The sequence below is a fragment of the Hoplias malabaricus genome, chromosome 6 (assembly GCF_029633855.1).
Source record: "Hoplias malabaricus isolate fHopMal1 chromosome 6, fHopMal1.hap1, whole genome shotgun sequence".
NCBI lineage: Eukaryota > Metazoa > Chordata > Actinopteri > Characiformes > Erythrinidae > Hoplias > Hoplias malabaricus.
In genome coordinates this window covers 9,867,593-9,895,178 of record NC_089805.1, presented here as the reverse complement: position 1 = coordinate 9,895,178, position 27,586 = coordinate 9,867,593, and the positions used below count along the sequence as shown (strand labels likewise).

Below are 27,586 nucleotides of genomic sequence, written 5' to 3'. Positions count from 1 at the left end.
CTCACTGGGTCCAGGACGCATGGCTGAGGAGGAGGAGGACGAGGAGGAGGAGGACGAGGAGGCTGGCTCTCCGCGCGGACGCTCCTCCATGAGAAGTGATGACGGAGCCTTAACGCTGTCCACGGTCCTGAAACTCTGCGGGTCAACACACCCCTCCCCAACCCCCCCACCACGCCCTCCAGCACGCGCCCGGGCCCGCCCCTTTCCTGGCAGGTTCACGTGCTCGTAGTAAAGCAGCGGAACTGCACTTTGTCCGGTTCTACAGCTCCTCCCCCTTTTTCCACCACCACACATTTACCCTTTGTGCTCTTTCCAAAGTGCAGCCTTTCGGTCAGTGGTGTCCAACAGTTTGTGGGGAGTAAACAAAGAGGCATGAACACACTTTACATACTACACCAAACTCATTGATTAATAAGTGAGTGAGTGAAATATCCCACAGGTGTGAGGTGGCGGAGCGAGTGATGTCCTGTGATGGTCTGGAGCTCTATCCAGGCTGTGTTCTAGGCTCCAGACCCACCACGAGTCCCTGATCAGGTTGAAGCTCTTAGAGAAGATGAATGAATGAATGAATGAATGAATGAATGAATGAATGAATGAATGAATGAACAAATCTCAAAATTCTGTCTCAGCATCTCACAGTGTGACTCTGTCCTTTCTCATTTCCATCAGAATATATTTACAATAACAAATAAAGATACAGCAAGATCCGTGATCCATAATTAGTGCAATAACACCTCAGTTAGAAGCATATGCACGAGGCATGAGCAATAAATATTAATAGGAAGGTCTTGGCTGGAACTTTAAAGAACCGTGTTTGTAAACGACACATAACCAGTGGGTTCTCTACCAGTTTATGGTTTTGTCTAGAACCATGTGTCAGTGTCAGGAGTCATTAGGCAGGTTTTATTTTTAGGAGTGTCGTTCTGTTGAAATCGATTGGAGTGGAGATCAGACTGACTTCAGCACTCCACACATGAGCGCAGGAAAAAATCAATGAGCTGCAGTAAGTGACTGCTTGGCATTTTCTCTGCAACAGCTGGAAGTGTGTGTGTGTGTGTGTGTGTTGTCAGCAGGTTCCAGCAGTGAGATCTGGGGAGACTAGTTTATTTAAGAGGGTTGGATCATAAATCAATTTGTCTCGAGTAGTTTAGTGGTTATTTTTGGTCAGTTCTCACTGAAGGCCATTGCTAGTTAATGGTTTCCGTTGGAGAAACTCAAAGAAGAGTTTCCAGAGACCGCCGACTCCGCAGATCATCACAAACATGCATTCTTTCAATTTGACGTGGTGCCCTTTCTCAAAATGCTGTTCTTATATTGTGTTTATTGCCTCTGTCTCGTTTATTACCCGTGTCTGGACATCAGTAATGATCCTCAAAGCCTTATATAATCAGAGAATTCAGCCACATTAAGGTGTGCCCAGTTTGGACTTCTCCTTTCTGTAGAAAGCAGTGGCGGATGCTGGTCTTTCAAGGAGGGGAAGCTCAACTTCGGCCTACATCATAAAATGTGTCGGTTTATTTATAGGTAAATTCTGCCCTCCGTTCCTTTTCAAGAAAATGATCTGTGACCCTGTCGTACCAACAAGGCGTCTTTTCCAGGGACTTGACTAGTGTCCTCTCAATGGCCAGCAGAGCTAGGCTGCTTAAATGGATCTTTATACCAAAGGATCGCTGATTCGCTCATTTCTCTGTCAATCAAAAAGGGATTCAGCCTCAGACAGATCATCCAATCATCATGCAGAAGCTGAGCGTCCGGGCCAGCCGAGGTCAGCCCACTGCCCCATAGACCCCCAGAGACGCTGAGCGTCCGATGGGCGGGACAAAGCCCAGCATTTATCCAACGACTCGTCTCGTTTCGCTGCACTTCGCTATTGAACCGTTTAAAGCACTGTGAAGCTGCGGGAATGATTGAGAGGAAAGCCGCGTCTTTACCAGTGATAAGAAGCTGATTCTGAACAAAAGTTGAGCGCGTTGTAGTGCATATTTATTCAGTGACATGTACACACAACAGTATATATTTGATCACTTATTTTTTTTACATTTTAGGGGAAGCTGAGCTTCCCTTGCAGTCTTAGAGCAATCACCGCTGGTAGAAAGCTTAAAACACTATGGGCCACCCTTTAGCACCTGTACATGAGCCTATAGTCACTAGGCTCAGTCTGGGATCCCTGCACTGAGGCAGCCTTCCTGTATCTTTGGGATGGGTTGGAGTGGTGTTTGTGATTCACAGCTAATACCTTCAACATCAGCACCCCACTCATGTTCAAGTGGCTGACTACAGTCAAATCCTCACAGAAATGTACTAACATCTAAAACATTCACAAGAGGAATAAGAGGCTCTAGTGATGCCCTTTATTTCAGAAAGTATGCCGGACAATCTGTTGTCCATTGTTGTAAAACTGATGACCAATCAAACCAGTGATACTCAGTTTTTCCAACCTCCGAGAGCTAGATCAGACCGAGCTGACAGAGGTCTGTACAAACTAAGACAAACAACCCTTTCATGTCATTTCTGATTATACCCATTACATCTGGCCCGCAGTCACAACAATAGGTGAAACATAACAATAATGAAGGGCTCCACCCAAGCCCCTCATTCAGCCAATCTTCAAATAACAGGTTACGCTGGCTGACAGCTGTCCAGCAGTTCATGCTTTCTGAAAATACACGCTATTGTTAGCATCATTCCCTGTAGGCTGTTTCAACAGGAGGCTGCCATTATGCAATGTTTTATAGGAAAGAATGCAGCGGTCAAAATAACAAACAAACCACAGAGGTCAACATAACAGTCGTATGGTTTTAACACATGGGAGATTCACAATCAGGGTCCACACCACTTCTTACACATATGCTGGGGGCGTATCATCTGCGAACTGGTCAAGCTACAGATACTTTAGCTGGGCTTGTGGGTTGTATTGGAGGCATGTCATGGATGTTGAGTTCTCGTACGGCATGACCACGCTCCTAAAAACAAATGTGACATAGTAAAACCACTTTTGTTTCCATAAGGAACCTCTTAAGCTTCTTTACCAATTTGAACTTTATCAACAAAAGTGGTTCTTAATGGAACCCAAAGTGGTTCTTCTATGGCAGTGATCAAGTAACCCTTTATAGCACCTGTATTTTTAAGAGCGCATAAGCACCTTCCACAACATCCTCCATTCATCCTACGTTCATGGCTTGTTTGAAACATGTGAGTCCCAGTGAACCGTACTGCAACACCGTGACCCACCCCAGCAGTGTGACTGGCCTGACTACAGTCTTGTAGATCTGACATGCTCTTATTGCATGCAGCTCTAGTGATCTGCAACTGCTTCAGCACCAGCTTTCATGTGGGTTTTTTTCCATTCGTGGTATCAAAGGAACCCAGGCACTTGAATGGACTGGCTTGGACAAGGTCTTGGCAGTCAATCTTGAGTCTGTTTGCACTACCACAGACCCTTAGTCCTTTTCCACCAGTGTGAAACTGGCATGTTCTTCAGTGTATCTATGACAACAAGACGATCCAGAAAGAACACAGAGCCTCAAATAAAGTGTTATCACACAGTGGATGCGGTTGTTTACAGCATGTGTTACGTAAATAAAAACAAAACAAAAGCAGGAATAAACTGTGACTAAGTGATTTCTGAAGCTGTGATCAGCACAAGAGGCACATTTTTTTTACTGTTCTACTGTTCACATGCTATTTACTGACGTGCATAATGCCATATGTGATCTGAAGCCACTGCGAACAGTAGATTAACCAGGACTCTGTCCTGACTCTAACTGTTTATCTCTGGCTGTGTGGCTGGAACTGAGCATCCCTGCAATGCCCCCTGCTGATGACGTATACTTGGTTCCCAACAAAACTGGTGGAAACGGGCCGGTTACAAGAGACCTGAAGCAAACCCGTTCAAGGACCATTTTTTATTTAACTCCAACATGTCGGGCGGCACGGTGGCTCAGCAGGTAGTGTCGCAGTCACACAGCTCCAGGGACCTGAGGGTTGTAGGTTTGATTCCTGCTCCGGGTGACTGTCTGTGAGGAGTGTGGTGTGTTCTCCCTGTGTCTGCGTGGGTTTCCTCCGGGTGACTGTCTGTGAGGAGTGTGGTGTGTTCTCCCTGTGTCCGCGTGGGTTTCCTACAGGTGCTCCGGTTTCCTCCCACAGTCCAAAAACACACGTTGGTAGGTGGATTGGCGACTCAAAAGTGTCTGTAGGTGTGAGTGTGTGAGTGTGTGTTGCCCTGTGAAGGACTGGCGCCCCCTCCAGGGTGTATTCCTGCCTTGCGCCCAATGATTCCAGGTAGGCTCTGGACCCACCGCGACCCTGAACTGGATAAGGGTTACAGATAATGAATGAATGAATGAACTCCAACAACTCTGGCGAGATGAAACCCCAGCCTATAGGAATGTTGCCCCCCGCTGATCCTGAAATCACTAAACATAGGGACAACCAGGCAGGGTGTGGAGTGCATTAGCTTGACCTTAGGAACTGATGCTCTACCAACTGAGTTTATATCCCACTTCTGGAGAGTTGATACTGTAGACACTCCCCTGCTTAAGGGCAAGGCTGCCCTGTTTCTGTATGTTACAGTTTCCTCTCAGGAGAGATTCCTAATTTTCAAGTTTCAGAGTTTCAGGAGTCTCTGGAGCTTTGTCTGTATTTGTGCAAGTAGTCTACTACAGTCCGGCATCTGCCGTAATGGCTTTATACTTTGGAAACAGACCTACAATACAGATGCAGCAAATGTAGATGGAGCTTTCATTATAGCAGAGTGAGCACAGGTCCATTCACACTGTTGATGGGCTTCTACTATAACAACAGGATAATGTTCCACTTCAAGTGTCCATTGAAAAACAAACCTATTGCTGTCTTATGATATCTGACCTCCAAGTATTTTTAGCATCGTGTAGCTGGTTATCCCTTGTTACCATCAGGTCCCATGTCACCAGGGGAACTCCATTTGTCTCACTGCTACTGATCACTTTAAGGAGCGCATGCCAGCGTTCTGCTGACTCATCAAACTCCTGCCTCATCTTTTCGGGCGTCTCTCCTCCCTTCTTGCGTCTTCTTTCCTCTCTCCTCCTCCTCCTCTGTGAACCAAGTGATAAAAATAAATAGAGCTGATGGTATTGTCAGCCCCAGAGAAGAGCCGGTGGAGAGCGGACCTGGAAATAGAGCCCGAGCTGAAGGGGAAGCGATTATTTTTAGAGCTCCCTGCCACTCAGTGTGGGCACTGGAAGAAAGAAGGGTGGAGCTGTGTGTCCCTGCAATTCATACCGGAACACAGCTCCAGAGAGGAGTGAGAAAACTCTTCGCCAGTTCTCAGCAATACTTGCTGTTTACATTGCGTCCTTTTCGGAGCTGGATTACTCACTGAAACACTCTGAGCATGTCACTCTGGTCTGGTTCTTGGTCTAAAATCACTTCCTGTTCAATCTGACATTGACTAAAAGGTCTCGCTCATGACTTTTAAAACTCCTAATGGCTTGACTCATAATGGCAAACCTTCCTGATTTGCTGAAGCATTACTGCACTCTCAGGCTGGCTGTAAACTCCTCAGGACACTTACAGCTTGGTTTTCTTCTTGAAAACTGTAGAAGTGCAACCTTGATAACTTTTAGATTGAAAAAATGTGGTGGTGTTTTGTTTTTATTTTGTAATATTTATGCAATTTGAGATCGGATTGAAAGCGGGGTCTACAAATACAGATGTATTATCATTAATTAATTGATGTTAATTAAATAATTAATTAATTCATTCATCCATTAATTCATTGTCTGTAAGTGCACTTATCCAGTTCAGGGTCGCGGTGGGTCTGGAGCCTACACAGAATCACTGGGTGCAAGACAGTCCTTCACAGACCGACATTCTATTATTCATTCATTCATTGTCTGTAACCCTTATCCAGTTCAGGGTCGCAGTGGGTCCAGAGCCTACCTGGAATCATTGGACGCAAGGCAGGAAATAACCCTGAAGGGGCGCCAGTCCTTCACAGGGCAACACACATACACACACATTCACTCACACACTCACACCTACGAACACTTTTGAGTCTCCAATCCAATCTCATGTGTTTTTGGACCGTGGGAGGAAACCGGAGCACCTGGAGGAAACCCATGTGGACACAGGGAGAACACACCACACTCCTCACAGACAGTCACCCGGAGGAAACCCACGCGGACACAGGGAGAACACATCAACTCCTCACAGACAGTCACCCGGAGGAAACCCACGCAGACACAGGGAGAACACACCACACTCCTCACAGACAGTCACCCGGAATGGGACTCGAACCCACAACCTCCAGGACCCTGGAGCTGTGACAGAGACACCACCGTGCCGCCCCCATTCTATTATGATGATGATGATGATTATTATTATTATTATTATTATTATTATTATTATTATAAAAGGAATGGAAAGACAGGGAATTCCCTCTGACTTGCAGAGTTAGACATCCTGCTTTAGACCGGTGCCCTGTCCGGGGTGTGTTCAGTGATCCCTGATCAGGACAAAGTTGCTACAGAAGATGCATGAATGGTATATATGTGTGTGTGTGTTTGTGTTTATATCATATAGTGGGGACCTTGGCCAGTTTGCAGGGACTTCATATTGTGGGGACTTTTCTTTTTTGGGGGGCCACAATCTGGTCCTATTAATATTAATAATTAAACCTTAAGCTGAAGACATTTTAATGCTACAGTAGCGTTCAGGTAATGGTTAGGCTATTGGTACTTAACGGTAAGTTAAGTGTAAATCTCTGCAAAATGACTGGAAATCTAGGTAATGTCTCCTCAATACATGGAAAAATGTGCATGTTTGTGTGGGTTTTTTTCTCTCTGCTGGCACCTTGTCCTGTCCTGTTCTGTTCTGTCTCTCTCAGCTTACATCTCTGAGCCATATTACCTCCTATTAACATCACAGCAGCAGAGCAGGAGGAAGTCTCAGTCATTTATCTTTTTAGAGACTGCATCTATAACACAGATTATTATTTTTTTATTATTATTTTTATTTATTTTATTCTTACAGCAAAAACAGCCTGAATCTGAGACAGGACCAAGACAATGTTCACTCACAACACAGTGTTCCTCTCAGTATTAAACTTTGTAATTCATAGGCCATATTTTGACATCCCTAACTGATTCCCACTGCTGATGATGCTCAGTGATAAAACTCCATTGCTATTCATTCTAAAGGTAATTATTTAGTGTTGCTGTCACACAGCTCCAAGGTCCTTGATGTTGTGGGTTCGAGCCCTGCGCCAGGTGACTGTCTGTGAGGTGTTTGGTGTGTTCTCACTCTGTCTGGATGGGTTTCCTCCCACAGTTCAAAAACACACATTGGTAGGTGGATTGATGACTCAAAAGTGTGCGTAGATAGTGTCTTCTAGATATTTATGGAGTCCTACACAGGGCAGTAGCCACATTTTTAGCCTTTTTAGTTGACCACATTGACCTGCTCCCCTCGGGCAGTAGGAGAGTGATAACTGATAGCCTGTTCACATGTAATGTAAATTTATAGTCTATAATAGTACTTGTTCAGGGTATTAAAAACAAAGCTCAGTACTGTGAGAAAGTGACAAGAGTTTTCAAGGCTATCCCCTGGAAATCTATTGCTAATGCTGTGAAGGCTGAGACACTTCAATTAGCCTTTAGCCATTTTGTTATTTATTCATGGTCTGTAACTGCTTATCCAGTTCAGGGTCGCGGTGGGTCTGGAGCCTACCCAGAATCACAGGGTGCAAGGCAGGAACACACCCTGGAGGGGGCGCCAATCCTTCACAGGTAGACACACACACACACACAAACATATTCACTCACACACTTTTGAGTCGCCAATCCACTTACCAATGTGTTTTTGGAGTGTGGGAGGAAACCGGAGCACCCGGAGGAAACCCACGCAGACACAGGGAGAACACACCACACTCCTCACAGGCAGTCACCCGGCGGAAACCCACACAGACACAGAAAGAACACACCACACTCCTCACAGACAGTCACCCGGAGGAAACCCACACAGATACAGAGAGAACACACCACACTCCTCACAGACAGTCACCAGGAGGAAACTCACACAGGCACAGAGAGAACACACCACAATCCTCACAGATAGTCACCCGGAGGAAACTCACACAGACACAGAGAGAACACACCACACTCCTCACAGACAGTCACCTGGAGGAAACCCATGCAGACACAGAGAGAACACATCACACTCCTCACAGACAGTCACCCGGAGGAAACCCACGCAGACACAGAGAGAACACACCACAATCCTCACAGACAGTCACCCGGAGGAAACTCACACAGACACAGAGAGAACACACCACACTCCTCACAGACAGTCACCCGGAGGAAACCCACACAGATACAGAGAGAACACACCACACTCCTCACAGACAGTCACCCGGAGGAAACTCACACAGGCACAGAGAGAACACACCACAATCCTCACAGATAGTCACCCGGAGGAAACTCACACAGACACAGAGAGAACACACCACACTCCTCACAGACAGTCACCTGGAGGAAACCCATGCAGACACAGAGAGAACACATCACACTCCTCACAGACAGTCACCCGGAGGAAACCCACGCAGACACAGAGAGAACACACCACAATCCTCACAGACAGTCACCCGGAGGAAACTCACACAGACACAGAGAGAACACATCACACTCCTCACACAAAGTCACCCGGAGGAAACCCATGCAGACACAAAGAGAACACATCACACTCCTCACAGACAGTCACCCGGAGGAAACTCACACAGACACAGAGAGAACACACCACACTCCTCACAGACAGTCACCTGGAAGAAACCCATGCAGACACAGAGAGAACACACCACACTCCTCACAGACATTCACCCGGAGGAAACTCACACAGACACAGAGAGAACACACCACACTCCTCACAGACAGTCACCTGGAAGAAACCCATGCAGACACAGAGAGAACACATCACACTCCTCACAGACAGTCACCCGGAGGAAACCCACGCAGACACAGGGAGAACACATCACACTCCTCACAGACAGTCACCTGGAGGAAACCCATGCAGACACAGAGAGAACACATCACACTCCTCACAGACAGTCACCTGGAGGAAACCCATGCAGACACAGAGAGAACACATCACACTCCTCACAGACAGTCACCCGGAGGAAACCCACGCAGACACAGGGAGAACACATCACACTCCTCACAGACAGTCACCTGGAGGAAACCCATGCAGACACAGAGAGAACACATCACACTCCTCACAGACAGTCACCCGGAGCGGGACTCGAACCCACAACCTCCACGTCCCTGGAGTCCTACACAGGGCAGTAGCCACATTTTTAGCCTTTTTAGTTGACCACATTGACCTGCTCCCCTCGGGCAGTAGGAGAGTGATAACTGATAGCCTGTTCACATGTAATGTAAATTTATAGTCTATAATAGTACTTGTTCAGGGTATTAAAAACAAAGCTCAGTACTGTGAGAAAGTGACAAGAGTTTTCAAGGCTATCCCCTGGAAATCTATTGCTAATGCTGTGAAGGCTGAGACACTTCAATTAGCCTTTAGCCATTTTGTTATTTATTCATGGTCTGTAACTGCTTATCCAGTTCAGGGTCGCGGTGGGTCTGGAGCCTACCCAGAATCACAGGGTGCAAGGCAGGAACACACCCTGGAGGGGGCGCCAATCCTTCACAGGTAGACACACACACACACACACACAAACATATTCACTCACACACTTTTGAGTCGCCAATCCACTTACCAATGTGTTTTTGGAGTGTGGGAGGAAACCGGAGCACCCGGAGGAAACCCACGCAGACACAGGGAGAACACACCACTCTCCTCACAGACAGTCACCCGGCGGAAACCCACACAGACACAGGGAGAACACACCACTCTCCTCACAGACAGTCACCCGGCGGAAACCCACACAGACACAGAGAGAACACACCACACTCCTCACAGACAGTCACCCGGCGGAAACCCACACAGACACAGGGAGAACACACCACTCTCCTCACAGACAGTCACCCGGCGGAAACCCACACAGACACAGAGAGAACACACCACACTCCTCACAGACAGTCACCCGGAGGAAACCCACGCAGACACAGGGAGAACACACCACTCTCCTCACAGACAGTCACCCGGCGGAAACCCACACAGACACAGAGAGAACACACCACACTCCTCACAGACAGTCACCCGGTGGAAACCCACACAGACACAGGGAGAACACACCACACTCCTCACAGACAGTCACCCGGAGGAAACCCACACAGACACAGAGAGAACACACCACACTCCTCACAGACAGTCACCCGGTGGAAACCCACGCAGACACAGGGAGAACACACCACACTCCTCACAGACAGTCACCCGGTGGAAACCCACGCAGACACAGGGAGAACACACCACACTCCTCACAGACAGTCACCCGGTGGAAACCCACGCAGACACAGAGAGAACACATCACACTCCTCACAGATAGTCACCCGGAGCGGGACTCGAACCCATAACCTCCACGTCCCTGGAGCTGTGTGACTGCAGTTTTGTTTCTTGTTTTTTCAAAAATCTGTAATGAAGGCTGTTAACTGGTGTTCATGCTCCTCACTGAAACACCATCTCTGGGCCTGTTTCTCGGCGAGCTGGCTCCTAACAGTGGAGTAATGCTCATGTGAAACAGCATCTTGTGTCCATCAGGCCGTAGTCCACACAGTGCTGACTGGGGACTATTAGATTTCAGCTGTGCTGCGTTAGCCACGCTGATGTGTAAATTTGATTTTGGCCGAACAAATCCTTTAATGCCACAGAGCTTTCTGTATTTGAGGGCACAACTTCTCACATTTCTGGCTGTAAGACCGACCTCGCAGGCTGGGCTTTAATCCAGTGTGAGCAGCTGCTGCAAGCCCAGCCTCTGAGCTTTGTTTAATGGACCACAAGGGACCGCTGGTCTCTAGAGGCATCTTAACACTCTTCAAGGGCTTTGGCCGCCACATGTGAGGTTGACTTATAAAGGAATGATCAGTGACTGATAAACTAGACATCATTAATGGACTGTAACCTAACAAGGAAAGACCCTGTCTAAGGCGGAATGAGCTTGAGGTTTTGGAAATCGAGAGGCAAACATTGTAGATTGTGAATGTTAACGTTCACCCAAAAGAGCTTTGATTTATTTTTATAAGTCGGATGGAAAGATGGGGCTGCACTAAGCTTACGGTTAGATAAATGAAGAGAGAGCAGAGCTATGTGTTGGTGGAAGCCTCTTTATTGGGCACAGTGTACGCAGGCTCATTAATCTACTGACAAAACTGTGGAGTAAACAGCTGAACAATGCAGTGGTTTCCAATAAAGCACCAGTATGCAAGTCTGCACTGCAGTGTTTTCTTCGATATAATGCTGTTTGCCGCCTTTATATCATATAGCTGTGTTTCCTCCTGGTTACAGCGGAGAATAAATATGCGGGAAAAGGGTTACATCATGTGTCCAAAAGTTTGTAGACACCCCTTGTAACCAATAACTTCTGCAGCTGCACCCACTGTGGACACTGAGGTTAAAGGAAAAATATTATCCACCTTTTTCCATGAGATAACACAGTTCTGGGGTCTTACTGATGTGTGTGTGAGACCTGTTTAGGTTAGAATACCACAAGGATCAAACAACACAGCATCATTCTCCCCCCGTCTAAACAGTCTTGTTCAGAACGGCCAGTTTCAGCTACTGTTCCTTTAAATGATAAAGAGCCACACACCCTTCACACATGTGTAAATAAGATTGCAGAAAGCCATGAAGAAGCACTCTTCCTTCTCTCTTCTGTTGTTTTGGCTTGATTTTCTCATGCATCCTCTCTGTTGATGTCGTAATAACACAGTTTAATGCCCTGCTCAAATGAACCTAGCTCCAACACAGTCACTGGACATGCTCAGTTGGGGGCGTGGTATAATTGTACTCAGTTGTCCAGTTCTGGTGGGTCCTACCCGGAATCACTGGGCAGAAAGTGGTAACACACCCTGGAGGGGGCGCCAGTCCTTCATAGGGAGCCACTTTATACAGTTTTGGAAAAAAAAAGAAATTCTAATCAAGAACTTTTCAATACCAAGTTTTACAAGAAGGAGATAAATCTATTGCATTGGGACCCACATTGCGGAATGGTGGAATTGTGTAGCATTCTGGGAAAAACCATCCAGAAGATCACTGATGGTTCCTCTTTGTCGTCATTCCAACGGCCCCTTCATTTTTAATGAGTGAAGAGAGTAGGAGGCAAACCTAAGCCTGGAGACACAGTGCCATTACCAGTGTAAACCACTCTCCACTGACCTGGCTCCTTCTGACCTTCTCACTGGACCTTTACAAAGTCAATCTGAAGGGTATTGAGCGTGCCCTGTCAGGCTTGTCCAGGGCTTTGTCCGAGTCTGCGGTTAAGGAGACAGGGTCATATGGTCCAGTGGATAAACACTTCAGAGATACACCCCATGGGTCACAGGGCGAGCTCAGAGTGGATTTTAATGGGCCTGTGTGAGCTAGTGCACTGCACATTAGTGTTTATTGGGAAACAAGGGAGCTGCCCTCCCTTTTCTGAGTAAATGCTTTCAAGAGAGAGTCACAAATGATGGGAGAAGTTGGTCTGATTAACGCCAGCTCTCTAGGGGGGACGTAAATGCATTGACAGCTGTGTTTTAGCATTGATCGGCTGAGCACTAATCGCAGATATCAATGAACTCTAGCTGTTGGGTCTGGAAGGTCACCTATGTTTCTTCTAAAGTGATCTTGGGTGGTCATACAATATCTTTTTACAGGTGAAAATAACAAAACTCTACACCTGAATACATCGTAACCCAATCAAGACACAGTAGCCGTCCCCAATGTCCAGCTACTTCAAGCTTTACCCTGCTCTGAATCAGCTGTACACAAGTCTATGCTCACTCTGCTCAATGCAAAGTGTCAGCTAAGAGAGTAAGGCCCTGGGCTGTGGAGGAGTGGCCCTGCAGTGTTCATTACCTGACCGCACCAAGATTTTCATGGCTGGGTGCCATCGTATTTTCACTGAAATGTTTGAATATTTACTCTGAACCTTTCCTTAGAGGTTATTACTGCAGAAAACATTACTTATTGATATCTTTGATGAGCAAGTGTTTGCTGGTGGTCAGGGGTGCAGCCAGGGGTTTTGGCCCCATGAATGGATATCACAATGAGCCCTTCATCCATCGTCTGACCTGGGGTCAGGGGAAGTGGTGGGGGATGTTGCTGAACTAGCGATGGAGGGAGAACGTGCATTGCATAACAGGACTGTGTACACGGTGCACTATCAATGGAGCGGAGGGTGGAGAGTTGTTAATCAAACACATTAAGCATTCAGTGTGGCTCCTGAAGTCCTAACCAATGGAGAAACTCGCTTGGCTGTATCTACATGCAAAGGCACTTTATGAGGGGGTAACGTCAGGGCAGATCTAAAAAACCATGACTCACTGAGGCACAGAATAGTGATAATTATTTGTTTGTTGAGGTCTGTTGTGATCTTTTTTATAGTATCCAAAATCTGTGGTGGTCTCCCTGTCCAATGGGTGGAAAAATAATGACCGGAGAGGTCTCCACTGAACGGTGCATGAACTCAACTCTGTTGTTTCTAATGAAACTGTAGCAATGAGATATGATAATTAAAGCAAAACTTAATTTATGGTTGTCTAAGGACAGATCCCAAGTCTCAGAGCTCATATCAGTTATGCTGTGAAGCCCAGTGGACACATGTTCTGATAGTGAGTCTGAATGGGAAGAGAGGAAGTCTCAGATTGGATGTCAGTACATCAGCATTATCATCAGAGCAGCTCTGTGAGACAGCAGTGAGACAGAAACACAGTCTGTCTGCCGTCTCAGCTCGGATGTGTTGACCTTGTTGTCATAAGCCGGGTCTGGGAAGAAAGTCTGTCATAAGGTAAACATCTCTGAAGGCAAAGGACAACTTTTCTGGGATCAGCACTTTAACTCTGGGCCATATTATTGTTGATTCATTCATTCATTATTTGTAACCCTTATCCAGTTCAGGGTCGCGGTGGGTCCAGAGCCTACCTGGAATCATTGGACGCAAGGCGGGAATACACCCTGTAGGGGGTGCCAGTCCTTCACAGGGCAACACACACACACACATACATTCACTCACACACTCACACCTACGGACACTTTTTTGAGTCTCCAATCCACCTACCAACGTGTGTTTTTGGACTGTGGGAGGAAACCGGAGCACCCGGAGGAAACCCACACAGACACGGGGAGAACACACCACACTCCTCACAGACAGTCACCCGGAGGAAACCCACGCAGACACGGGGAGAACACACCACACTCCTCACAGACAGTCACCCGGAGGAAACCCACACAGACACAGGGAGAACACACCACACTCCTCACAGACAGTCACCTGGAGGAAACCCACGCAGACACAGGGAGAACACACCACACTCCTCACAGACAGTCACCTGGAGGAAACCCACACAGACACAGGGAGAACACACCACACTCCTCACAGACAGTCACCCGGAGGAAACCCACACAGACACAGGGAGAACACACCAAACTCCTCACAGACAGTCACATGGGGGAAACCCACGCAGACACAGGGAGAACACACCTTATTAACTGCCTTATTATTGTATGATAGGATAATGTAGTACACATATAACAACCCATCTTCCACATTTTTAAATGGAAAACATATCTGTTCAGGGGTCAGTTTTTTTATCCATGTTTTTAAATGTATTGGTTATGTCCTTTAAGTTTCTCAGTTTTCCAGAAATATTTCCCAAAATTGTATAAATATCTGACTCCTAACAAAGAGCTGATTAAGACGTTTTTGGTGTGACATCAGGTCTTGTGCGATTGTTAGGAGTCTAATTATTTAATGTAGTAAAACTCTGGTTTTGAGACAATTGGGAAATTCATGATTTAATTGTCTTTAATCTCTTATCCAGGGAACACACCCTGGAGGGGGCGCCAGTCCATTGCAGGGTGACACACACTCACACAATTCATAAGGGAAATATTTTTCAAAAACTTACTGTGAAAATTTTCGACACATTGTTCTGGGCACTCCAGCCCTCAGTGTTTTTGTGTCTATTTGTTTTTCTGGGTCTGGTGTCCTGAAAGGACATGTAGCTGTTCAGAAGAGTGCAGACTGCTCCCTTTTTGTTGATGCTTTCGGTTTGTTAAATATGCTCTTGTCATTTTGGAAGGAAAATATAAAAAACAAAATCTTTAATTTTTACACATTACTGGAGCTTCACAATAAGAGATTACCTCTGCCCTGGGCATCACAGCACTGCAGGTTGACTGGGGAGTCTGTGAGGAGTTTGGTGTGTTCTCCCTGTGTCCGCGTGGGTTTCCTCCGGGTGACTGTGAGGAGTTTGGTGTGTTCTCCCTGTGTCTGCGTGGGTTTCCTCCGGGTGACTGTGAGGAGTTTGGTGTGTTCTCCCTGTGTCTGCGTGGGTTTCCTCCGGGTGACTGTCTGTGAGGAGTGTGGTGTGTTCTGCCTGTGTCTGCGTGGGTTTCCTCTGGGTGACTGTCTGTGAGGAGTGTGGTGTGTTCTCCCTGTGTCTGCATGGGTTTCCTCCGGGTGACTGTGAGGAGTTTGGTGTGTTCTCCCTGTGTCCGCGTGGGTTTCCTCCGGGTGACTGTGAGGAGTTTGGTGTGTTCTCCCTGTGTCTGCGTGGGTTTCCTCCGGGTGACTGTCTGTGAGGAGTGTGGTGTGTTCTGCCTGTGTCTGCGTGGGTTTCCTCTGGGTGACTGTCTGTGAGGAGTGTGGTGTGTTCTCCCTGTGTCTGCGTGGGTTTCCTCCGGGTGACTGTGAGGAGTTTGGTGTGTTCTCCCTGTGTCCGCGTGGGTTTCCTCCGGGTGACTGTCTGTGAGGAGTGTGGTGTGTTCTCCCTGTGTCTGTGTCGGTTTCCTCCAGGTGACTGTCTGTGAGGAGTGTGGTGTGTTCTGCCTGTGTCTGCGTGGGTTTCCTCCAGGTGACTGTCTGTGAGGAGTGTGGTGTGTTCTCCCTGTGTCTGCGTGGGTTTCCTCCAGATGACTGTCTGTGAGGAGTGTGGTGTGTTCTCTCTGTGTCTGCGTGGGTTTCCGCAGGGTGACTGTCTGTGAGGAGTGTGGTGTGTTCTCTCTGTGTCTGCGTGGGTTTCCGCAGGGTGATTGTCTGTGAGGAGTGTGGTGTGTTCTCCCTGTGTCTGCGTGGGTTTCCTCCGGGTGCTCCGGTTTCCTCCCACAGTTCAATAACACACGTAGGTAGGTGGATTGGAGACTCAAAAAAGTGTCCGTAGGCGTGAGTGTGTGAGTGAATGTGTGCGTGTGTGTCTCCCTGTGAAGGACTGGTGCTCCTTCCAGGGTGGCATCCTTTCTTGCGCCCAGTGATTCCGGGTAAGCTCCAGACCCACCGTGACCCTGAACTGGATAAGCGCTTACAGACAATGAATGAATGAATGAATGAATGAATGAATGTTTCTGCTCTGTTTTCTGCTCGTGTTTATTTCAGCTGGCCCTCAGTCCAGCCCATGCCAGCTGACATTTCCTCTGGACTCCACGGAATCTGAGTCTAGGGGATTTTCCCAAAAGCATAGTGTTATTGTTCGAGTCAAAGCAGATTTATTCAAACCCACAGCTGGTCTCAGTGCTGTCTCTGATCTGTATGTGATGTAACATCATCGATCACCCATTTCCTGTCTGCATGTAAACAAACTCAGTGATGCGAAAGAGAGAGAAAGAAATAAAGAGAGAGAGAGAGAGAGAGAGAGAGAGAGAGAGAGAGAGAGAGAGAGAGAGAGAGAGAGAGAGAGAGAGAGAGACAGAGGGTGGGGTTTGGATGAGGGGCTGATGTATTGGGTCCTGTGCTGGAAGTCTGTAAGTAGGTGAAGATGAGGCTGGGAATCGATCAGCTTCCAAGCACAATGCATCCATAACTTCTCACCCAGTAGCTCAAATTAAACATCTGGAGAAAGCGAGAGAGAGAGAGAGAGAGAGAGAGAGAGAGAGAGAGAGAGAGAGAGAGAGAGAGAGAGAGAGAGAAGCGAGAGAGAGAGAGAGAGAAAGAGAGAGAGAGAGAGAGAGAGAGAGAGAGAGAGAGAGAGAGAGAGAGAGAGAGACAGAGGGTGGGGTTTGGATGAGGGGCTGATGTATTGGGTCCTGTGCTGGAAGTCTGTAAGTAGGTGAAGATGAGGCTGGGAATCGATCAGCTTCCAAGCACAATGCATCCATAACTTCTCACCCAGTAGCTCAAATTAAACATCTGGAGAAAGCGAGAGAGAGAGAGAGAGAGAGAGAGAGAGAGAGAGAGAGAGAGAGAGAGAGAGAAAGCGAGAGAGAGAGAGAGAGAAAGAGAGAGAGAGAGAAAGAGAGAGAGAGAGAGAGAGAGAGAGAGAGGAAATAAAGCCGTCACACCCAAAAAACAAAAAACTGTTGTGAGTTTTTCCTAATCGTAGTCTAAATGCAGTTAAATGGCACGGTAAATAAAACACTCTGAGAAGTTTTCTAGGAACTTGTCCCCCTAATGACATCCATTGCCATCAGCTGAGATGCTGCAGTCTGCGTCAGCAGATTTCTGAACCACAGGCCACACACTACAACACTGGAGCTGTAAACATAACACCAGCTGTCATCTCTGTTCTCCTTTTGTGTCTGTTTCCTTTTCTCAGTATGAATCTCTAAATAGCTCCACATCCTTTCAGACCCATAGCGTGGAGTCATTCTTCTCCATGGACACAGACATCTTGACTTCCTCTCAGGGATGAAAGCCGAATGCTGTGTGTCTGATGGGGATGGGTTTGATGGCCTGCCAGGACTCGAGCTGTATAGTTAAGACTCCCACATATGATTTGTTGGACGTCCCCTTCCTTGAGCAGGGGCTTATCTCATATCTAATCTCTTCAGAAATAGCTCCTCAAGATGAATGACTTAGATGAGAATAATATAGATGTTCACGGCTGTCCTCAGGCAATAGAGACTCTATGTAAAGACGTATGGAAAGAAGATGAAAGCATCTGTGTGGACAGAGGGACGGTTTTGTTGAGTAAAGAAAAAGAGGACAGTATAGACACATGGCAGAAGTGCTGAGCCTCAGGATCATACACACACACACACACACACACACAGCAGGAATGCATGTCCTTCAGTGTCTGTCCCCCTTCTCCAGTCAACAGGACCTGGCCTTAAAAACAGCACTGGTCAGAGAGTAGGTTTAAAAATATTCTCATCTATTTAAAGGAGGCACTGCAGAAAACGTTTGGGAACCACTGCTGAAGTCGTTAATTACAGGACGCTGTTGGCTGGATGTTTTTGGTCGGTGGACTATTTCGAGTCCAGCAGTGACACCAAAGGCTTTAAAAACTCCAGCAGCAACTGCTGTGTCTGATCCACTCACACCGGCACAACACACACTAACACACCACCACCACGTCAGTGTCACTGCAGCACTGAGAATGACCCACTATCAATAAAGATAAAGGGGGTCCTTTGTGGGTCCTGACCGTTGAACAACAGGGTGAAATGGGGATAACAAAGTATGCAGAGCAACACGAGATTGAGTGTGTAATTGTAGAGCTTCAAAGTATATGTTCAGTGGAGCTGAAGGAGGTGGCTTTAATGTTGTGGCTGATGGGTGTATATGTTGTTAATGTTGCCTGTGGAGTTTGTGGCTGTCATTTCTCGTGCCCTCTGGTTATTCTCTGGATTAAAATAAACTCCTTGCAGCACTGAGATGATGAGGCTCCAACGACACACAAACTGCAAAATGTCCTCTCTGTGGGACAGGGCTCCAGTAAACAGCCCTACGGATATTTATCGATGGGGTAATTTGGATATTATGCCGTGTAACGTGTCCGTAGCAGCAGTAATAGCAGTAGTCTGGAGGAGAATGGACTCTTCCCTGTGGTGTTTATAAATTATTTATAGAAAACGTCTGGAATATAATGTATGTCATGTTTATATGAATTTAAAGAAGTATTGTTTTGTTTGTGCAAAATTAATCACCAACACTAATGTAAAGGACACAGCGTCATTGACGTAAAGCACTGAACAGTGCCCCTTGTGGCACTTAATGAGATTGAGTGAGTAAGTTAATCAGTGGGTCTGTATGTGAATTAATGTATGAGTGAGTGAGGGAAGGATTATGTATGTAATTGAGTGATTGAGTGAGTGTGTGAATGAGTGATGAAAGTGAAATGAACTGTGCCCCTTGTGGAGCAAGGTGTTGAATGTGAGTGAGTCAGTGAATAAATGGTGAATAAATGTGTAGCTCTGTGACTGAGGGAATGAGTGAGTGAACAAGTGAGTGTGTGAGTGAATGAGTGAGTAAAGTATTTTTATATCACTGAGGGAGTATTTGTGTGAAAAGTCTGTGAGAGTGAGACTCTGAGGTAGTGAGTGAGTGAATCTGTGTGTGAATGAGTGAATATGACATGAGTGTGTGGCAGTGAAGGTGAAAATCCTGCTGAAGGTCAGTCCCCAGCTGGATCATCCCTCTCTCTGAGCTGAGAAGAACAGCAGTCCTCTACCTGCTGATCACACCATGGGGGTCAACTGTCTCCCTGAAGAAATCTGATCTGGGATCAGGATTTAGGGCTCCAGCCTGGAGGAGTGTGTGGTGGTGGGAAATGATTCTAGATCAGCGTTTTTCACTGAGAGTTGTTTTTATCTTTGTGAAAGCGAGAGAGCTGCTGGAGGCACTGGGGCGAGGAGTTTGGCTCCAAGCCCTGGAGTAACTAGCATCACCCCCCCCCACCCCCAACTAACCCTCCACCCACCAAACTGCTGCTGCTTATAACAGCAGAAATCAGCTCTCCTGAGAGTGTACATTTCCTGCAAGCGGTAAAAGCTTATTGCTGGTAATTAATCTGGAATGAATACATGTACTTATAATAAAAACTTGTTTTATTGCTTTGTACTTGAGGCTATCTTAAATCATCAGATATTGTTAAATAAACAGATGACCCTTAGCACTTGCACTGAGTATGATTAACTTAAGCTCTTGTATGGCTTCTCGGGAACGTCTCATAAAAACAAGATTGTATTTTTTATGGAAAGCCATCAAAGTGAATAATCAGAAGTGCTGAATTCACATTCAATTTAATTCAGTTTTATTTGTTTTGTGATTTTAACATTTGGTGTTGAAACACTTTGATGCTAGCAGGAAAAGTTGTTCATAACATGAGGAAGAATCCTTGAGAGGAATCGAGATACCAGTCGACACCAGAGCAACATTTAACCAAGAAGAGTATATAAACAATGAGCAGTATATAAACAATGAGCAGTATATAAACAATGAACAGTATATAAACAATGAGCAGTATATAAACAATGAACAGTATATAAACAACGAGCAGTATATAAACAATGAGCAGTATATAAAAAACGAGCAGTATATAAACAACGAGCAGTATATAAACAATGAGCAGTATATAAACAATAAGCAGTATATAAACAATGAACAGTATATAAACAACGAGCAGTATATAAACAATGAGCAGTATATAAAAAACGAGCAGTATATAAACAATGAGCAGTATATAAACAATGAACAGTATATAAACAACGAGCAGTATATAAACAATGAGCAGTATATAAACAACGAGCAGTATATAAACAATGAGCAGTATATAAATAACGAGCAGTATATAAACAATGAGCAGTATATAAACAGAGCAGTATATAAACAATGAGCAGTATATAAACAATGAGCAGTATATAAAAAACGAGCAGTATATAAACAACGAGCAGTATATAAACAATGAGCAGTATATAAACAACGAGCAGTATATAAACAACGAGCAGTATATAAACAATGAGCAGTATATAAACAATGAACAGTATATAAACAACGAGCAGTATATAAACAATGAGCAGTATATAAACAACGAGCAGTATATAAACAACGAGCAGTATATAAACAATGAGCAGTATATAAATAACGAGCAGTATATAAACAATGAGCAGTATATAAACAGAGCAGTATATAAACAATGAGCAGTATATAAACAGAGCAGTATATAAACAGAGCAGTAATAGAGGGCAGTGTATAAGCAAAGAGCATCATTAGATCAAATATAAATGAAAGATAGTGTATTAAAACCAGTTTTAAAAACAAGGAGCAATATAACCAATAACTTGTGTAGTTACAGTGAGTGTAGTCTGTGCTGTCATGATTTGGGTGTGTTAAGATCTGATTTATTATAGCACACATGTAGCTCAAGGGAGATTAATTTGGAGCAGTTCTAGTTAGAGTAAAATCCCAGTCTCATTGGTCATTTGGAGGCTGTGAATGTGAGACACTCAGACACATGCCGAAGGCTCCATGGAGTGCGATCAGGAAGCCCTAACTCTTCTGGAGGGTGGGCAGGACATTTAGGCCTGAGATATTAGGTAGGCAGTGACACTAGGACTAGGCAGTCAGACAGGATGGGCGGAGTTCCTGATGTCATTTAAACTAGATAAGAGTTATTAGAGGTGTCCAGAAACCTTTGGACAGGTTTTGTACCATGTTCATAAAGTTAAAATGAGATCACAGTGGGATCATTTTCCTTGCGGCTTCCCAAAAGAGCAGATCAATGGCATCTGTTTCTGAAGAGTTCTCCATTGATTCCCACTGAATTTCCACGACTCATGGGAGAAAAGGAGACACTTATTTGCACAGATGTGACATCCGTTATCCGTCCTAGAAAGGTTCACTGCATGTCTGTGTGTGTGTGTGTGTGTGTGTGTGTGTGTGTGTGTGTGTGTGTCGGAGTTGATTGGGCCTTGTGGGCAGTAGATGTCCAGTGGAGGGTCCAGACTCTGTGTCTGACTGAGGCTTGATTGGATCTCTGGGGTGTGTAAAGTATCTCACATCAGCAAACTGAATCCATAGGTAAACAAAGGGTATGTGTTCACTGAAACTGAATTGATTGCAGCAATAAAATATCAGTTATAAAAACATAAAGTTTTCACAGTAGTCAGTTTTGCACATGTTCTAATGACTGTACCATTAGACAGAGGCAACCAGACTGCCCTTCTTTTTCAGCTACCGTTGTTTTTATTCTCCTCAATTATCAGTAATCTCCTATTGCTCTTGTCAGTGAGTCTCCCCTGATCTCACACAGTGCCTTCTAGTGTCTCAGTGCATCACTTGTTTGCCTCCACCCTCCCAACACAAGAAGTCCAACCACTGCTTCTTTTTGAACTGATGTCGCCAATGCAACACCACTGAATTGTTACAGCACCGGAGGAGAATGTAAACTGCCTAGATCTGTCACATCAGCTGACAGAGGAGATGGGGAACAGGCAAGACCAGTCCTACCCTACTAGAGAGAGTCAAGCTAGTGGTGCTGTCTAAGATTTCCAGCCCTGGATATCAGCGACATCAGCAAAGATCAAACCAGCAATCTCCTTATTTTTAAAGAGAATTCCATATATAATTGCTAGATTCTTAAGGATTTCACAGTGGTGTTGATAGGTACCAGACGTCTAAAGACTATAATGCCTCTAAAAGCTCCATTAAAGGAGCACTATATAGTATTTTTAATTTAAAGTTACAACTTCAAAACCATTGTGATGCTTCACAGATCTGAAACAGTGCGAATAAAGGCTCTGCCATTGCTACTCCAGCATCTAAGACTGCACCGAACATTTAGAGGCACTGATACTCTGCACTCAGAACTATCTCAGCTTCCATCATCGTTGTGTCTCTGAGCTCATGTGGAAGGAGTGGAAGGAGAAGGAAAGGAGGGAATGTACTGTGCTGGAAGAAGAGAGATAAAGTCAGTGCAGGACCAGAGGGAGCTTCAAATGAGCTCACAAAGTTTGGGAGAACAGTTCCCCACTGAAGGGTCACTCTTAGTGAAGAATGTTTCCAGGGCTCAGGTTTAGCGGCTTTCTGGAAAGACTGGAAGGAGCTCTTCATCTCCAGAGAAATAGAGAAGAAAAATAAAGGTAAAATAGTAGCACACAATACATTCATGGCTTTCAGTGTGAGTCAATGCGACAAGGTGTAAATTCTGTGCATTTCTGTTGTTGCCATTATGTGAATATTTACTGCAGTAAAACTGCAGCTGAAACACAACATACCTGCAACTTTATACGTGAGCGTAATACATTAATAACTTGTAATGTAAGTCCATATATGCCTCTCATATTAGTCCACACTCCCACAGTGTTTGTCAGTGTCAGTAAAAGTTGGTGTTTTCGAATTATGAAAAGGAGAGATATGAGAGTTATGACAGCGCTGTGAAGGACTGGTGCCCCCTCCAGGTGCATTCCTGCCTTGCTCCCAGTGATTCCGGGTAGCCTCTGGACCCACCGCGACCCTGAACTGGATAAGCGCTTACAGACAATGAATGAATGAATGAGTTATGATATTTACATATTTCCTCTCTCTTCAACTCCTGGTTCTACCTCGAATTACAACATTGTTATACGTTTTAAGCACCTGAGAAAACTAGATTTAAAAAAGCTATTTATGTGAGCCTTAAGTGTTTGTTTCCTCAAAAAACACCAGGCTCAAAAGCACCAGGCTTACTGAGAAATGATTTTAAATGACTGTAATAATCTTATGTGCCTAAGACAGCACAGTACTGTATCATTTCCCAGAGTGCTGAATCCTGACTTGTGTGAAACAGAGGTTTGCCGACGGAAATGCCCTGCAGCTTCGTCTAATGACGAGAGAAGAACCCAGAGCCCTGCTGCTGGAGAGAAGTGCACTGAGGGGGAGAGCGAGGGGCAGAGGGGGAAAGTGCTGCTGGTGACAGGTGTAAAAGATCTGTGACTGGCCTCTGTGCCTTTATGGCCCTGCTGACATTCTTCAGTAAATGTTATGGCTTTTAGTTCTGCTGCTTCTGCCAGAACCGGCTGAATCCATTCTGCTCTCCGCAGTTGAATTTTTTTTAATGCAAGCTTTGCATTTTCTCTTTGACACTCATATAAACGGCCTGTGAATCACTCTGGCCGCCGAGGCTGGAGCGCGGGGGCACTCTTTTTATACACTGCATGATCCTCATCCAGCATTTCTTCCCAAAACAAGGGGATTAATTGGGAGTTCATTCCTCTGTTGCTATGCTAACAGCCTCGGTTCGTCTGGGAAGGCTTTACAATAGGTGGTGGAACATTGATGTAAAGGTCTGAAGGCATTCAGTCATCAGAATGTTAATGAGGGCAGGTGCTGATAGTGGATGATGGGTTCTGGATCATGAAATCTCTCCATGGTCTTTCCAAAAGTATTAGATGTAGCTCCTTTACTTCTGAGTTTTTATCCCCTCCAGATGATGTTTATAGGTTGCTAGTGTTTATACATCATGGCTAAAAACCTTTGGACATGCAGTGGTAGTTGGACAATATAGAGATCTGTGCAAAGGTTTTAGGCACCTGAGAAAAGGACATTTTGAAAAGCTATTCATATTTTTTAATATCTCATTCATTATCATTAATTTCTATCAGAGGCCAGGGGTGTCATTATATGGGCATAACATCTGCTGCAGAATGTTGAGGACCTCAGTGTTACATAGGCTCTGATGTATTGAAAATCTGAAGGAGCCTGGTTGTGATGTCACAGAGATGAAAGGGAGTCAAAAGAATGTTCCTCTGCAGTTCAGGGTCAGAGTGAGTTACGGCGCAGAAGGAGTATCACACAAAGACAGAGAGAGAAGCCAGAGAGTGAGGAGAAAGAAAAAACAAACCTCCAAGATGGAGGAAGAGGCTAAGCCCTCAGTTATGAGTGAGTAAATATGTTAAATATATATACTTTACTTTAATTAATTTACTTTAGTTACAGACAAATTTATTATAGCTTTTAAATAATTCATTTTAGATGCTGAAAATGCTAGTAACTTTATATTTATAGGAACTAATGAGCATTTATTATTGAGATAATCATAGAGAAGGGAAAGGGAAAGTTTTTCAGTCAAAAATCAGCTCTCTATGTTTAAAAAGCTGCCTTGCTGTTGATATGGGCCTATAGTAGAGGAGTGCTACAAAATGGCTGACACCCTGAACTGAAGTCTGAACAGTAAGGGCCCCCAGGGGCTCCTTTGATCCCTGCCCTGTGTCCAATGGGGTCGCTGCACTTAAACCCGCGCTGTGCCCTATTCACTATATACACAGTAAATTCAGCAGTGTTAAATCAACACTATTAGTGTTAAATTAACACTATCAATAGTGTTGATTTAACACTGGTGAACTTACTGTGTAGTGCACTATTTTGGGGTTCCGCCATTTTGTAGTAGTGTCTGAAAACATAGTATACAATTTTCAGTGCACGCAAACAATCCCACAATGCAAAGAGTAGTGCACAACCCATGTACACTAACAGATATCAGGTTACCCATAATCCACTGCGTTGTTTGGTAACAACCCACATGAAGTAGTGTCCGAAATGTCTCCATATTCCCTATATTATTCACTATATAGTTCACTATTATAGGGAACTGAATTCAGGAGGGTAGAGAATGATTTTGAACACTACCTCATGCAGGTTTTCACCAAACAACGTAGTGGTTATCTGTGAGCATACTTGGGTTGTACGCTACTATTTGCAGTGCATTGTGGGATTGTTTGAGTGCCCTCAATAGTATGCTTTCAGACACTACTACAAAATGGCAGAACCCCCAAATAGTGCAGTGGATAGTGAATACAGTTTTTAACACAGCAAAAATCAGTTTAGTACAGAACCTGTGACACATACAGGCCACTAGGTGTCAGTACAATGACCGAAACATCAGGTAGAATCATTGGAGAAAAATCCGAGTGCTTCTTTAATGATTCGTGAACTTAAACGCTCAGCTTGCAGTTAATAAAGAAGGTAAAAATAAACAATGTTTTATGTAAACGACTTAGTAATGTGTTATTAATTTGTTTATTTCATGTATTAGTAACACTTCTGAGTATGTTATTTACTGTTTGTTCCCTCATGAGTTAAATGCAGATACGCTGAATCTATATGAAATAGTTTCTAAATATTAGCTGTGTTTGTTGACAGAGGAGAGCACTAGAAATACTCTCACAGCGATGATGATGCTTATGGCTGGGGATGTCATCAGAGACCTCTATCAGCTCTACAAGCAGCAGCTGGAGGTCAAGGTTCTGGACACAACTCTGGGTAAGAAACAGAAGACATCATTATAATATCATCCATGACATTTTGTGAATTCTGTTTATTATTAGGATTAATGTGTATAAATAATGTGTTTAACATAATTCAGTGAACATCAACGCCCAAATCAAGGCTGCCACTGAGGTCTTAAAAATCCTTGTTGACCAGCTCAGGCCCCTGAGACACCACCCCCTGAGTGAGTAAATTACCATTGCCAGTGTCGGTCGACCACAGACTATGATACTGACCCCACTGTAACACTGTTAATATTTACTCACATGAAACAGTCGGAATCATGAAGGACATAATGAGTTTGAAGGAGGAGGATGGAAAAGTCGTCGAGTTTCTGGAGAAGCTCCTGAAGCATCAAAGCTCCGACACCCAACCTCTAGGTGAGTAGCCAGAATTTGATTAACAAAAATTATTTGTTGTAATGAGTTGTAACTCTACCTGTTACCGTGGCGACCAAGTAAACTGGGCTGCTATTGGTCCATTCCTGCTGCTTATTAAGTCATTCAGTGGTTCCCAAACTTTTCCTGCAGTGCCATCTTCACACTTCGGAACAACACAGGATATAAACACTTTAAATCACTCAAAACTACAACTTATTATTGAACCAAAAAAATTAACAAAATGATTAATCACCTTTAGCATCTTTTTTTTTTTGCTTTCCACTTTGGAAATCACTGAATTAATTTACCAGCTGATGATGATCAGCTAAACTCAATCAGGTCAGATTTACAATGATTGATCAAAACATACACTATGTGGCCATAAATTTGTGGACACCTGTCAGCCAACATTTCTTCTGGTGCAAAACGTATTAATGGAGACGTTTACCTCCCTTGACCCTTTTTGGGAAGGCTATACACTAGATGTTGAAAGCTTTCTGTGAAGATTTGATGGCATTCAGCCACAAGGAGTGTTATTTTCAGGTCAGGTCTGGGTCTGATGATGAGTTTTGGATCATAAACACTGCACCAAATCATACTATAGATATAGAATGGAGCACCACTTCACCAGTGAAGCCCAGTGCCGAGGGGCTTTAATACCCTTTTTGCTCTGATTTATCGTTTGCCATGGTGACCTCGCACTCATGTACAGCTGCTCCAGCTTTATTAAGGTTATATAGCTCTGATGTCTGTGACTATATAATGGGTATATTTTGAAGTATCTGAAACCTCTGCTGATTCTTTCAGAGCATGACTCAGGAACGGACCTGGAGGCCAAGACAGGCTCTGTTTATTCCGCATTCACTGGTGAGTGGTGGAAACAGTGTGAATACATGAGGAATGAATAGGGATTGGAAAACTGACTGGGTTTATTTATGTTAAAGGAGAGCTCTTGGCAAGAATGGAGGAGGTCATGCAGAGGGTGAGGCACCTGAAGGATGATGCAGTGAAGATGAGGATGAGTGAAGCAGTGGGTGAGTAAGATCCAGCAAAATTAACTTGTGGGAGAGAAGCAGAAAGAGCATGGTCCAGTGGTTTTTAGAAGGTTGCTAGGTTGTTG

The 27,586-nt window shown here is 44.9% G+C and overlaps 1 protein-coding gene across 1 annotated transcript; it reads left to right on the top strand.

The window, feature by feature from the left end:
• The first annotated feature begins 19 nt into the window (after window positions 1–19).
• Window positions 20–27,374, top strand: LOC136699447 (uncharacterized). The gene is made up of 7 exons (XM_066674157.1): window positions 20–213; window positions 23,581–23,731; window positions 24,517–24,700; window positions 25,961–26,080; window positions 26,184–26,270; window positions 26,362–26,466; window positions 27,274–27,374. The coding sequence occupies exons 1-7, from the start codon at window positions 20–22 to the stop codon at window positions 27,372–27,374; spliced, it is 942 nt and encodes a 313-aa protein (XP_066530254.1).
• The last annotated feature ends 212 nt before the right edge of the window (window positions 27,375–27,586 follow it).